Raw genomic sequence first — 13,907 nt, 5'->3', positions numbered from 1 at the left:
CCATTGAAGACAAAAATATCGACCACAGCACAACTACATTTCACTCTTGAAAAGAAACCCAGTAGTACAATTTAGGCTTATACTCTGAAAAAACTGGTCACTAGGAGTCCCTTGCATACATACCCCTTGTACCTCTTAAGGTACAATCTAGAGGTCAAATCTTGTCTACATCAGTTTCATTGACTATGAAAGAAAGTAGCCTTTTGCAAGCACAACAGCAACTAGTGCTGGATTAATTCACTGAATAATTTCATAAATCAGTTCTTACTACCCCTGTTATTCCCTATATAATTCCACATGGCCCTGAAAGATAGACTTGATTTTATTTATGACCTATACAGAAGTGAAGCTTTTGAACCTTAAGAAAATTTTTCTTGGTGAGAAGAGACAAAGCCACTTTTTTTATGCGAAAAAGCTTCAAAAGAGCAGACCTTAAACTCTATGGCAAACTTATAATGGATATGTTCTGAAGAAAACGTATCTTCTCTATTGAAGCCACTAGAATACTGAACAGAATATCTGATGCCTTTTGTCATCACACTATTCTCTCCAAATCTTGTCCTGAACAAAATGGGCTGTTTTCTTTATATTACATTATCTACATATTTGACATGCATATGATAGAGATGGAAGGGTATTGTAGGGTGTCGCTATAAGGTGACATAATTCAGGGCTGTACTCTCTCAACTATTTTCTTTTTGGTTTGAAAGTAAGACAAAAACAAATATGTACATCAGCATATCATCTTCCAAATGTCTTTTTTCCTCAAATCTGACACACAAATTACATATCTGAAACAACTTTAAAAGGAGAAGGTGCACTTCTTTGTGTTTTCTATGAAACAATGATTTTTAACAAAATTTAAATTGACCTTAAATTCACAAAAATGAAGGCCAGAAACTCAATGTCCATACTCAGATAATATTACTCTTTTACATCTACAGGGACCCTTAGCCCAGTAAATTTCAAAGCCAACCTTTTATTCACTGTGTCATTTTTGTGAAGAAGCTAAGTAGACTGCAATCCTGTGTTCCATAAGTGGCCTCAAAGGTGGTATATTAATCCCCCTTAGCTTTGTCCATTTAGTAGCAGGCAGCTACACACTATATATACCTAGAGAACATAGTAAAGTCCATGCTATGCAAATCCCAGTTAGACTATAGATCTACTCAACATCAGCAAGATCTAATTAGCTTTCTGTGTTCATGGAAATATACGGCAACTTCTATACTACAGTTTGAGAAGATAGGAGATAAAGGAATGGCCCCTGATATCTATCAAGGAGACGTCAATTTATGATGTGCACATTGTTGCAATTCTGAAGTTTCCACCTGAAACCAAGCCAAAATCAACAAATTCAAAAAGCGTTACTTAAGCCTAGTAGACTGAAACTCACCAACCAGCTAAGCCAAGAGTGGGAAACAGTTCCAGTGCTTCTGAGGAAGGGGGCGATGTTAGAACTCCACTAATCTCCAACCACAAGAATATACCTCTAAAATGCTGAAGTAGCAAAATTTAAGGAATGTTTGTCTTTGCTGATCTTTCTCATATTTCAGTCTTCCCAACCATAGTATTTTTCAGCCTCCTACTCAATTTTAGAATACTGACAGACAGCAACTATGGATGATGTGGCCATTAGGCAGTTCAAAAGATATGCTGGAAGTAGGAAAAAAAGTTACACAATGGAAACTTTCTGATCAAGCAGTTACTTAGTGAAAAGTTTTAGAACTTTGTCTTCTTTTTAATGTCTTTTTATGAAATGAATGATGCAAACAGAGAAGTGGAAAAAAAAGAAAAAAAGAGCATGGTAAAAAGTGTTAATAGTTAGATGTATTTTCCAAAACTCCAAAAAAGGTGGGTAAGAAGGAGAAAGAAGAAAAATGAGAGAACATTCACATATCCCTTGTTGATCATTGTGTAAGTGAGAGCATACTATGATGAAATAGTGAAGGCCCTAATGCCCTTCTGGCTGCCAAATTCTCACGAGACAGCAATTCTTCCACACTTAAGTACTTAAGAGCTCGTAAGTGGAAAAAGCAGCTTTTCTCCACAAGGCAGAGCAACAGAAGCCAAATGCACTTGAATCCCTTCCACCAATTCTAACTGTAATGAAAACTGCCTAACAGTAACGCATACGGTATCCATTCATCACCAAAAAATAACAATTCCAAGGGAAAAATACTCTGTGAGCTTTAAATAAAAGGAAGGTGTGAAATTAACACAGAATAATTTTACGGGGTACAGAAGAATGTAATTTCTTTTGTAAAACATGGTAATTCACAACTGTTTTTTTTTTTTAACTTTGTAACAACCTATTTATTACATTTAAAAGGAGAGACAAACTATATGCAGTAAACATCATGTTAACAAGAAGATACAATGTGTAGATTTATGGAATCATATAAGGGTTTGTGCTGAAAGGGCCCTTAGAGATTGACTTCCAATGTTTTGACATGGTCCGGGACACCTCCCACTAGGCCAAAGCGCCATCCAACCTGGCCTCGTATACCTCCAGGGATGGTGCATTCATGGCTTCTCCAGGCAACCTGCTCTAGCTGCTCCTCACTCTCCTAGAGATTCTTCCTTGTATCTAATCTGTCATGGAGTTATCTAGATCTGTGTCCATGACAGGGGGCAGCAGGTCCACAGGCCCACCGGCCAGGAAAGGGGGAGGGTAGGGAGATGGGATCTGGGTGCAAAGACAGAACAGTGGCAACAATCTGAAGAGGAAAGTTAATTTTACTAAATATGACATTGGAATGCAAGATAACACAATATAATTCAATATAATTGGAATTGAAGCTAATTAATCAAATAAATGTGATACAGAGTGTCTGAAACCAAAGGCCTTACTCTGAATTGAAGGCAAAATGGCTGGGGAGCACAACCACACACTGCCAGGCAGTGAGAGAGACAGAGATCCCATGACTTGCAGGTCTTATCCTTCCCTCTGAACACAAAGTCCTCTGGGGTATGTAGCTCTTCTTCTCTTCTGAAAACCAGGTATCTGGAAAGTTGTCAGTCCACTGAACTGGAGTATTAACTCTTTAATTCCCCATGCTTTACATGATGTTATGATGTGGAATACCAATAACAAAAATCATAAAGCCATGACAGTAATTTAAGCTGAACACAGCACTGCAGGTGTTGTCTCATGAGAGCAGAAAGAGGGGCACAATCACCTCCATCACTGCTGAAAAAGCTGCTTTTGATGCAGCCCAGGACATAGTTGTCTTTCTGGGATTTAAGTGCTCATATCTAGCTTTTCATCCACCAACAACCCCAATTCCTTTTCCTCAAGGCTGATCTCAATCCACTCATTGCCCAGCCTGTATTTGTGCTTGGGATTGTGCCAACCCAGTTGTAGGACCTTGCACTTGGCCTTGTTGAACTTCTTGAAGTTCACATGAGGTTCCCACCTCTCAAGTCTGTCCAGACCCCTCTCAATGGCACCCATTCTTTCCAGCATGTAAGTTTGGTTATGTATTCCCCCAACTTGCAGCTGTTTTAAAGGAAGCTTGTGGAACTTTATTTGTCAAACCACAGTCTTTCTCCTGCTTTGTAGATACGTTAGCATAGTTATATGCATTTATGTATACAGTTATATACATATTTGGCTAGTTAAAACACCCTCTAAAGCATTTAGATTTTTTCCACCCATAACGCAAGGATAACAGGATGAGGCCCTAGCATGAACAATTAAATGTTTAAAAAAAATAAAAATGTTAGTTTAATTGGAAATGGTTCATATTTTGTCCACTAAGCCACATACTTGGACATCCTGCCTTCCTTCTCACATTTTTCCCTGCTCTCCTTCCCTCTTCCTTTTTTCCTTCCTCTCCTTTCTTCCCTCTAAGCCTTTGCCACATGCACTGGTGGGATTTCAGTAACAGGGTTTGAAGGTTTCTATGGGTTTAGGAGGAAAAATCTGACAAAGTAACAGCAATACAAAAAAACCTTAAATTATCAAATAATGCATTTAACAGCAGATGACATACTCTCTTAATTCCTTTTAAAAGTAACGTAATATCTTACAGAATGCTATAAGTATGTAGCCTTATAATCACTAATTTTTTTGAAATTGTTTCAAGTGCCTCATATTGCAGTTGCGTGTACAACTTCTGTTCTCCCACATTTGAAAGTGGGGTAAACTTGCAGGGGAAAAATGAAATTCATGTGAAACTAAGAAAGGAATTGGAATTATAGATATATATATATACAATACCCAATGAGAAAAAAACATTTGTGTTGCTTAAATACAGTGATTTCTGGATAGCTTCCTCTGTTCTGATATAATCTATCATATAGGTAATAATAAAATCAAGGTGAAATCCAATGATATGTGATATTAATGCTAGAAGTGCTGAATTTGTCCAAAAGTGTTACATGTACATAATTCCCATTGGAAAACATTTCTAAACAAAAGAAAGTGTATTATTTAACTTCCATAGTCAAGCAAATGCACACTTCCAAGCTGATTACACAGAACAATTATGTAATGTTTATTACTTATCTATTAATGAACTAGAAATTGACATTTTATTTGAGAGTAGAATGAACACCTAGATGGATATTCTCCAATAGTAGTCTGTCCTCAGCTCACTTGGCTTGGAAAACATTAAACAATGAGATGCAGTACACGTGAACCATCAAAAGGGAGCACTTTTGAGCTACTGAAACCATACACTAGGCTGAAAACCACAATCTCCTAGCTGCAGACAATGATACTATCTCAGGTATTTTATGTGCTAAAATGATCATTAAAAATTAAGCACCACATATAAGCTGCCATTTAGAATATTAATTTACCTTTACTAATCATCTTTTTAACTTGAGGCTAAAAGAGTTCACTTACCATTCGGATACTCAGGCTTAGCCCATGAGATGTTAAAGGAGTCAGATGAATATGACTGGGCTTTTGGAGCAGGAACACCTTCTGGCGTACTCTCATCTGTTACAGCTGTGCTAGCTTCGCTTATTGAGCATCCACCTCCAGTGCAAGCCTTAAAATATTAATCACAACAAATAAACATATTTCAATGCAATACCAACTGTTTTTGAGCCTAGCAGTGAATTATTTGTAGTTTTATAGCTTTTACATATCTGAACTTAGTAAGCCTGTGCTTTTCATAGAAGAGTCTTATCTTAAATTTAGTTAACTCTTGTCATAACAAGAGATGCTACTAACGATATTCAGTTTTTAAGTGCAATATTGATAAAACCCAGTACTAATATTTGATTCCCATCATTTTGCATTTGACAGAGAGTCATAACCACAATTAGATATCAAATGCTTTTGCAGAAACAGTTAAGGAATACTACAGTACAGTATCTACCATTTACAGCATTAAACTGTTCAGGAATTGAATAGAGTTCTCACAACTTTCAGACAGAATATACTAACCACCTTGCAATGTACCTGAAAAATTGTCTCACTGAATAGTCATTCAGAAAAAAACAATGACACTCGGAGACTTCTGCACTTCATGACAGCAGACTGAGTGGTGTGCAGACGCAATTAAAAGAGTGAAAAAACACTGTATCATAAATCAATATGTAACAGTTATTATTGCGTGTTTATGGATAACAGTCAAATCATTTGTATTTCAGCTACTAGGGAAGAAAAGATTGATTACATCACTTTTACATTTTGCTTGATTATGAAGCAATGCAATGTGCAAGAATTTGCAGATCGCCTCATATACCAGGCTTTTAAAATTTTACATTCAGAAACATAAGGCTACACAGCTAGCCCCTTACATGTGCTGGTTTGCTGATTACTTGCACTAAAATCAATGGCAAGAGGAGAAGTTATACAAGTTAAAGAACACATTCAAGAATATGTAAACTCTGTACTCGATTTAAATGTTCATTTTTTTTGTTTTGTTTTAACCTATTGTTTGTTTTCAATGTTATTTTTAGCAATAAACCACATCAAACCCAAATTCAATAAGGATTCAGATGTACCTTTTCATTAAAACTTATGTCATGATCTTTCTTTTTTGGCTGTATGTTGACGTGGACAAGCAGTGCTTTCTGGATCATCAGCACACAAAGGAAAACCATCCTTACAATCCAGATCTCCAGGAATAAAATGCTTCTTCCAATCTTGTGTATATTATTTGAAAGGATTATTTTCGGTTTCTTATTTCCCAGTGTGTTTCAAATTGGCGAACAGTCAACGTATTTCCTGCTCCACTTCAGAGGTGTATACTAGCCCCATAGGTAAAAAATAGAACTATTTGTAAATGAGAGGCTATTTTACACACCAAGATTGTTTTGATTTCTCTGAAATTACACTCTCAACACAACTACAGAATGACTCCTGGTATTCAGTTTGGGCTATCAAATAACAAGGAAAGAATGCAAATTTAGCTTTGGGAATACACAAAAGTGGCATTTACTTTAAACGCCTTAGTGTCAGCTTAGACAGATGCTCACATAACTCTAAAATATTTTCCTTATCAAAATGCTTAAGAACATCATCCTTCCAGCAAAGCCAAACCGCTCTTCGAATTATTTAGCTTCTATTGACTTCACGAAGATCCAAGAAAAAGACCCCTGGAAGACCTCTTCCTCCTGTGTTCCTTGCTCCCTTGTTAAATGAGCTCCATTTAGCTCTCCTTAGCACTGGAGAGCTTTTTAGTTCAGAAGTTCATTAACTGCAGCCTTTCTATTCATTTATTTCTTGAATTTCACGAAGATCAATTTTTGTATCTGGGAAATTTGCTGGTATATGAAATTTCTGATTCTTCTAATGAAAATCAATAAGACAAAGCCCATCTTCATTTTAAATTGTGGTATTTTAGATTACTGCATCCAAATGCAGAGGACATTGGTGAGACTCTAGTGATCCCACACAGAGATACTCAAAGCCATGAAATCCTACACCCACTTTGAACCCCACTGTGCCACTCTGATCGTCATTGGAAAACAGATTTGGGACAAAAATTGAAAAAAAAATAGAATCACATTCAGAGAGCCAAGGGACAGATGCATGCCACGTAAAGAAGCCAAACACAGTGATCGTCCAGCCAGCACCTTAGCTAGCTTATTCATACAACACAGCAGCAAGGAGACATTCAACAGAGACATCACAAAAGCACTCAAGCCATATAAAAGGGTGTGCCACCCCAGCTAATTTTAAATGCAGCCTTTTAGCTTTCCATTTGCTTTCAGATTGGCCTGGCTCACATCCAACCAGCTTAGAGCAGGAACAGAGCAAAAGGAAATCCCTTTTGCACTAATCTAGGGAGACATGACCTTAGACTACTCGGCTGACTTTTGGAAAGAAGCATTAGACTTGTTTATAAAAGCTGTTGCAGTGGTTTACAGTATGTAACAATTCTTTTGCTACATACTAAATGGCAGTCATCAACTGTGAAATAATATAACAGCATACAATTATAAACATTTTGCTAAATGTATCTAAACTTGTCATGCAAAAGAAGTCATTGGTCTGCAAGGTGCTGAAAATCCTGCTGAGCTGAGTGTTCAAAGCTGCAAATTTCAATGAATCGGCCTTCAGTTTTCTCAAATAAACCAGAAACTGATTTTGTATGAATACAAAGAAAAATCAACATTATCTGTGAAACGAGTAAAAAGAGAAAGGCTCTAGCTTATTTCAGCCAACCAAAAAACTAGAGAGTTTTGTCACGGTTTTATGATTTTTGGTTATTGGTATTCCCCATCATAAGTTTCCAGAGTTGAAGGCATACTATTATTTTTAATGTAGAGGTTTTCACAAAATACCAATAAAATTAAATATTTTGACTTCTTTCCAGCTGTGCTTGCTATGATTTGTGTGTTTTTATTGGAAGGGGGAGGGGCGGGGGAGGTAGGGGTGCAGATGTTGTTTGTGGATTTTTTTGTTGTTGTTGTTGGGTTTGTTTTGTTTTGTTTACTTCTAGTATAACATTAGGACATTTTTAAGCTTCATAACTTGTAAATCTCTGCTTTTACATTGTTCTCAAACTAGCTTGGTTATTTCTAAATACAATGGGGCTGAATGTTGTAAGAACACTTTAACACTACTTTACCGTTTCAAACATACTGTGCATCTCATGCACTTTTGACCTCCTATGTTCAAAGCTGCAAGGACTCTTCAATCTTCTAACCTGCCTATCAGAGACTGTTTTATCCAGTTAACTATCACCACAAGAAATGATCTTTCTCTTAGTTTCTTGTTACCGCCGATGCATTGCAAACACGCGTTTAGAGAATAGAAACATAAATAAATTAGAGATAAAATATAAAAATGAAGAGTTCCTAAAAATGTGTTCAGTAACTCTGAGAAAATCTGTATATGTTAATGAAATAAAAACAAAATCCACACACCACTTCATTGCTTTAACTATATCCCAAAGCAGAAACATCAAACAAAGCGGCCCTGGCTCTCTAGATCCGAGCTGTTAATTCTCCCTTTATCCTCTCTCCTTGCACCTGTGTTCAGGAGCTGGGTGAGAGCAGAGTAAAGCCGTGGCACAGGGGGACATCTCAAATACTTTTGATATTCTTCCTTGCTTCTGAAGGTTTAAACTGCTTGTTGAAGTACTGTCACAGTTTTGGACGTGGTATTATTTTATATACTATACAATTAACTGTGCTGAGATGCCTAGGCACAAATGAACTAATTTCAACACAAATCTAAGCTTTAATTAGACTGAATATCCTTGCTTTTTCAAGTTCAAGTCAGATCCTTATCGCCACCCGAAGGCAGTTTATTTTTTTCTTTTTTTTTTTTGTGGTGTAATATTTAGAACGTTCAAGAGCATGTTAAGAAAAAAAATGAATGCATACCCAGTCTACATAAATGTAAATTTATTCATAATCAAGAGCTGAATATTTTTCTATGGCATTTATCAAAGCAAATATCCTTATATAGGTATTGTTATAAAATGAGCAACGTGCTTAAAACAAGAGATAATCCCATGCCTCTGTATACATGTTTTCAGGTTTCCAGTGAACTGAATCTTCTCTATTTCAGCATAAAAACAAAATCACTGATAGAGAAAAGCAATAAAAACACTACAGTCTTTTGAAATATTTTTGAACAAACAGCTACTTTACACTGAACTCTCTTCCTTTATACTATCTCCTTCTATTTGTAGATTTTATGAAGAAAGAGCAAATTGTTATAGTTAAAAATAGAAGAAAACTTACAGCTAGTTTTATGAGATATTCAGTGCCTGGGAAAAGGTGCCGAATAGTAAAATCCAGAAAAAGTTCTGTGCTGTTGTAGATTACGTCCCATTTTGTAAAATTCTGCTCATTGTTGGCAATATAAATAACATAGCGATCTAAGATTCCATTTAATTCTAATGGTTCCTTCCATCTGCAAATGAAAGTAAAATATGATTAAGAATAGGAAAGAATCAGATCATACTCAAAAATTGTAAGGCTCTGTCTATTGGACTTTGTGAGTTTCACCTCAAGAATTTGAAAACATAGTTGTGCAACCATAAAAATAAATCTAAGGCAAAGCTCTAATGCAGTATTTGTACTCCATAGATAAATTATTACACTAACACACAAAGCAAGGGGCTACAAAATGGGCATATCACCAGAACCTTTTCTGCACTGAAGTTTGCAAAGGCTATGCCCATATGTAGGTTATACTGATTGCGTAAAGACAAAATGGAAATTAAGTTGGCAAGTGATAATCAGAAGGTGCACAGAACCACTAAACTAATCACTTCTATGCATTTAATCATAATAAATTTAATTTTATGTCACAAACCCTTCCCCTGATTGAACTCACTGGAATTCTTGAATAAACTGATGCACTATTGTGTTGTCAGGAAAGAAGAAATCCTTACTTACTGCACATATATTGTTCTAGAATCCAAAATCGTCAGGACCGGGGCATCTACATGCGATGGTGGCAGCTGTGCTGTAAACAAGGTGACCTGGGAACTGTTCGTACAGCCAGCAATTGTGCAGGCGGTGAGCAGAAACTGGTGGGGTGTAAAAACGGCTAAATCTAGGGCAAAAAAAGGAAATGCAGATTGCATATGTATAATACTTTGCATATTAATTTTATCTTGTTTGTTTGTAACTTTCAGAACCTAGTGAACTCAGAAAACACAGAGGAAGGGGAGCCTGTCTTTCTTAAGCGTTTCAGATTTGCCCCAGAGCAGTGACAAAAAGGTCTAGGAAGCTCAAGTTGTACTGTACAACTAGGCCATCTCAACCAATTTCAGGAGAGCCCTCTTGGTGCTACATACTATATTAATTTGCCACAATGACTAATACCTCAAAGATAATTAAGTCATGGAAAACTAGTACAGATTCATTAACACAGACAGATTTTATTTTTCTACAAAATGCACTGTGTACTATACAAATGTCAAGCATCAAGACATACAATTCACTCCACGCACTTTAAGCATGAGCACAAAGGCAGCTCGCTGTTGCCACCACTGTTCTCTCTTTGCCTACCAAACATTTGTAAAACATATCTCAGTAAAAGACAACCTGTCTAATACTGTAGCAAGACAACTGTTAAGTGGTTATTTATTTTGAAGCTATCTTGATTTTCAATTACTGCAGAAAATGGTGAATAAAATGCAGTATCTTTGCTGAATAAATATACTAAAATGTCTTGAGCTTCATATATTTTTAGGATTCGTGTACTAATAAAAGAATGTTTATCATAAAAATTATACTAGTAGAGTAATTCAGATGGAATTTTCCAATCTTTTTTATTTTTTTAGTGCAGTACAAATTGCACATTTTAATGTGCAAATCCTTTAAGAAGGAATTTACGATTTAGATTCTGGCAACAGTATAAGGTATACAAGTAAAATGAGTGTGTTATAAAAGCAAGTTTTAATATGCCAGAAAAGTTTGGTGTTTTTGCAAGATGTAATAAATACCAGTGTTTGCAGAGCCAAATAATATCCAACTATCATTTTATGCAAAAATGTTTGAGTACAAATTAAAAATTGTAATGGAATGACCATCACTAAAGAAAAAATGCCACAGACCCATCTTCTTTCTCATTAGTTTTCCCTTTGTCTAATGTCTCCCCTGCGAAGGAATTCCTTCTGACTTATTCTGCTTTTGTGAGGACAGAATGAACTCCTGCTTTTTTTTTAAAAAACAAAACAAAACAAAACAAAACTCAGTTATCACTCAGTTGTATCATTTCAGTGAAGCACATGGCAAAATGTGAGTTAAAAGAAATAATGCTGTGACTATAAAAAAAAAATCAAAGGAATGCCTGTAATAGTGACATATTTAATCAACATAATGGGTTTGATTCTACCAGGGTTAAGCAGTGCTTATGTGGGTGAGAGGGGGAAGGCACACTCAGAGCAGGTGCTTGAGCTGGCTCAGCAAGCAGAAAAAGTGAACCCCACATATCACCTTCCTGCACCTCTTCTTCCTCCCCACTGACATCAAGGAAGCCACAAAAGATAGTAATGAAGATGGAAATCTCTGAGATAAATCTGATGCTTCACATTCTGTGTGGGCAAACAAGTGATCAGTAGGAATTTACTTTTCCAAACACGTAGCCAAAAGCAATCTGTGGCACCAATTTAAATCATATCCTTGTAAACAATAAATAAAGCCAATGCTGTTTTACGGTGCTACTCATAGTCTGAATACAGCAAAATGGAAAGCAGAAGAGAGAAAGTGGATTTCTCCTTTTTCATTTGCTTATGGTAGATGAATCTTTTCCTTATACAGACGTATGGAATTTCATTAGGAAAGGATATTTTTTCTCAACTTTAAGGAATATCCTTCATCAAGAAACTGTTTTTTTGAAAAGTAGCTTTTACTGAAACCTTGACTTGATACACAGTTTAGTTCATGAGACTATCTACATAAATAAGAGTTTCTGGAAGTACCTACTTAAATTTGAACAGGGAGGAACTTGTGAAGGATTAAGAGAATGGAAGATGGAAAATATTTTATTTCCATTCCTGAGAAAAAAAATAACCAGCAAGAAACTTCTAGTCATTCTGCTCATCTCAGAATGGAAAAGGCAAAAAGAGAAGACAGGGAAAGGAGAAAAAAAATTAAAGAATGGGAAGAACAAGGAATGCAAACTGGACACAGGAGCAGCTAAGTCTTTTGAGATCAACTGAAAAGGATACTGAGAGGGGAGGAAAGGAGAAGGGAGGTTAAAAAAATGAAAGGGTAAAAAGAGTTAATATATAGAAATGTCACATGCCACAGGAGGTCTTAACTCCTCATCTTGACTTAATAACACCAGTGTATTTTGACTAAAAAATGCTGAATAGATCGTATAACACAACCTGGAATATTTTGATTTTGAAAGGCTAAAAAGAATGAAGTTAGAAGCAGAAGAAAAAAAATACAGAAATCAGAGACTGAGGAATGTTACTCGAAGTATGAGTTGATAAGTATCAGTCAGTAAAAATCTCTGCATAGACATCATCAAAGACGATAAGCCCACTGTACAGTGTAGGCTGTATCTCTCAAAACTTAGAACTAGAAACTGACAAACTAAACACCTAAAATCATGTTAAATTGTAATTGATGCAATTATTTGGCACAATCTGATCTCGCAGACATTTTCCTGTTTAAAGTTCAAGGCGTTTCATAATGGATAAATGAATTCAAATAACTACATACATGAACATGAATCTGAATGCAGAGTAAGGAGGCTCTTAAAACTACACAGCCACTGTTTGTCAAGGTCCTCTAGCAACAATGTCTTGTTTTCCATTTGCTTGATTGCATGATTTGCATAAGATCAAATGTAGGCAATTGTGGACATGAAAAACAGATCACTCTCAGACATTAGAAATAGATCCACAAGCATCTAGATTTTTGTTACAAGAAAATGCATTGCAGTGAATGGAAACGTTGGTGATTAATGTCAAACAAACTCTAATTTACAATATAGTATGTGAATTATATGTTATTTTACAATTGATTTCATGCTGTTGCTGGAAGAATTTCATTGATCTCAATCTACGAAATGAACCCAATAAGCAGAGAATCATTTTCTTTTTAACTCACAGCAAAAACTGATTTATGTTGTGGTTTTTTTTTTACTTTATACTAGAAAACTGAAGAGCTATTATTTTGCTTGATCATGCTTTATTGTTCCTCAATTTCAGTCCCCTCTTTTATTTTCAAATAACATGATATGCTTCTTACTGCAATTTTCCAGTAACTATTCTCTCAAATCACTGATTTCTTATCAAAACAATGCTAAATTTAAAAATTACATAGGTTTGCTGTGAAAAGCCTAAATTCAGAATTTTATCTTGTATTCATTTCCGGACTTAGAAAGGTAAAGAACACCAAAGGGCAAACATTAAAAGATATCAAAAACAAAACAAGAAAATTGAAATAGAAATATGCATGCATTCATATGTTTTAAGATTGCAACTAATTTACTTTACAATCCCCACCCCCAACTTTTTGCCGTGAGTTGGAGGGGGGAAAACAATGCAAGGAGGGGAGGTACCAACCTGCCTTTTCACCTCTTTGACCTCAGAGGCAATACAAAGCTTTTCCAACTCATATGTCAGGAAGAGAATTGCTAACTATACTTGCTATCATTAAAATTGACATTTGCATACCACTATATTTATTATATATGTAGTATGTATGGAACTCCCTACACTAGCTAAGGCAGCTATCTACCTATTGTGTTTGGTATACATCCAGTTTCTAATAACCATCAACATAAGTTCTCATGGTACAATCAATGCATAAGACAGAAAGAATAAAGAACAACCCTGTTTGGACGGTGAATAAGAACATTTTTTGCTTTGATCAAACTTAATGGGTAGTCAATGAAAAATAACATGCAACAACACAATGCTTCTTCTAGCAGAAAATTTGAGAGATTTTGCAGAGGTGGAGAATAAAAAAAATAGTAGATTTAAAAATACAAAAAATAGAAGATTTTAGAACTTTAC

At 35.7% G+C, this 13,907-nt stretch overlaps 1 protein-coding gene across 8 annotated transcripts in view; it reads right to left on the bottom strand.

Annotated features, from left to right (window-relative positions):
- Positions 1–13,907, bottom strand: part of USH2A (usherin) — a 370,614-nt gene that overhangs the window by 177,215 nt on the left and 179,492 nt on the right. For all 8 annotated transcript variants that reach the window (XR_005858133.2, XM_015283893.4, XM_419417.8 and 5 more), the window contains exons 33-35: positions 9,823–9,982; positions 9,163–9,334; positions 4,856–5,003 (exon numbers count right to left, since the gene is read on the bottom strand). Coding sequence is in view for 7 of the 8 variants with exons in the window: in XM_015283893.4 (XP_015139379.2) it covers positions 4,856–5,003; positions 9,163–9,334; positions 9,823–9,982 (480 nt within the window). In the remaining variant the exon portion in view is untranslated. The remainder of the gene's footprint in view (positions 1–4,855; positions 5,004–9,162; positions 9,335–9,822; positions 9,983–13,907) is intronic.

Source organism: Gallus gallus, chromosome 3 (assembly GCF_016699485.2).
Source record: "Gallus gallus isolate bGalGal1 chromosome 3, bGalGal1.mat.broiler.GRCg7b, whole genome shotgun sequence".
Classification (NCBI taxonomy): Eukaryota; Metazoa; Chordata; class Aves; order Galliformes; family Phasianidae; genus Gallus; species Gallus gallus.
This window is presented reverse-complemented; position numbering and strand designations above follow the sequence as displayed.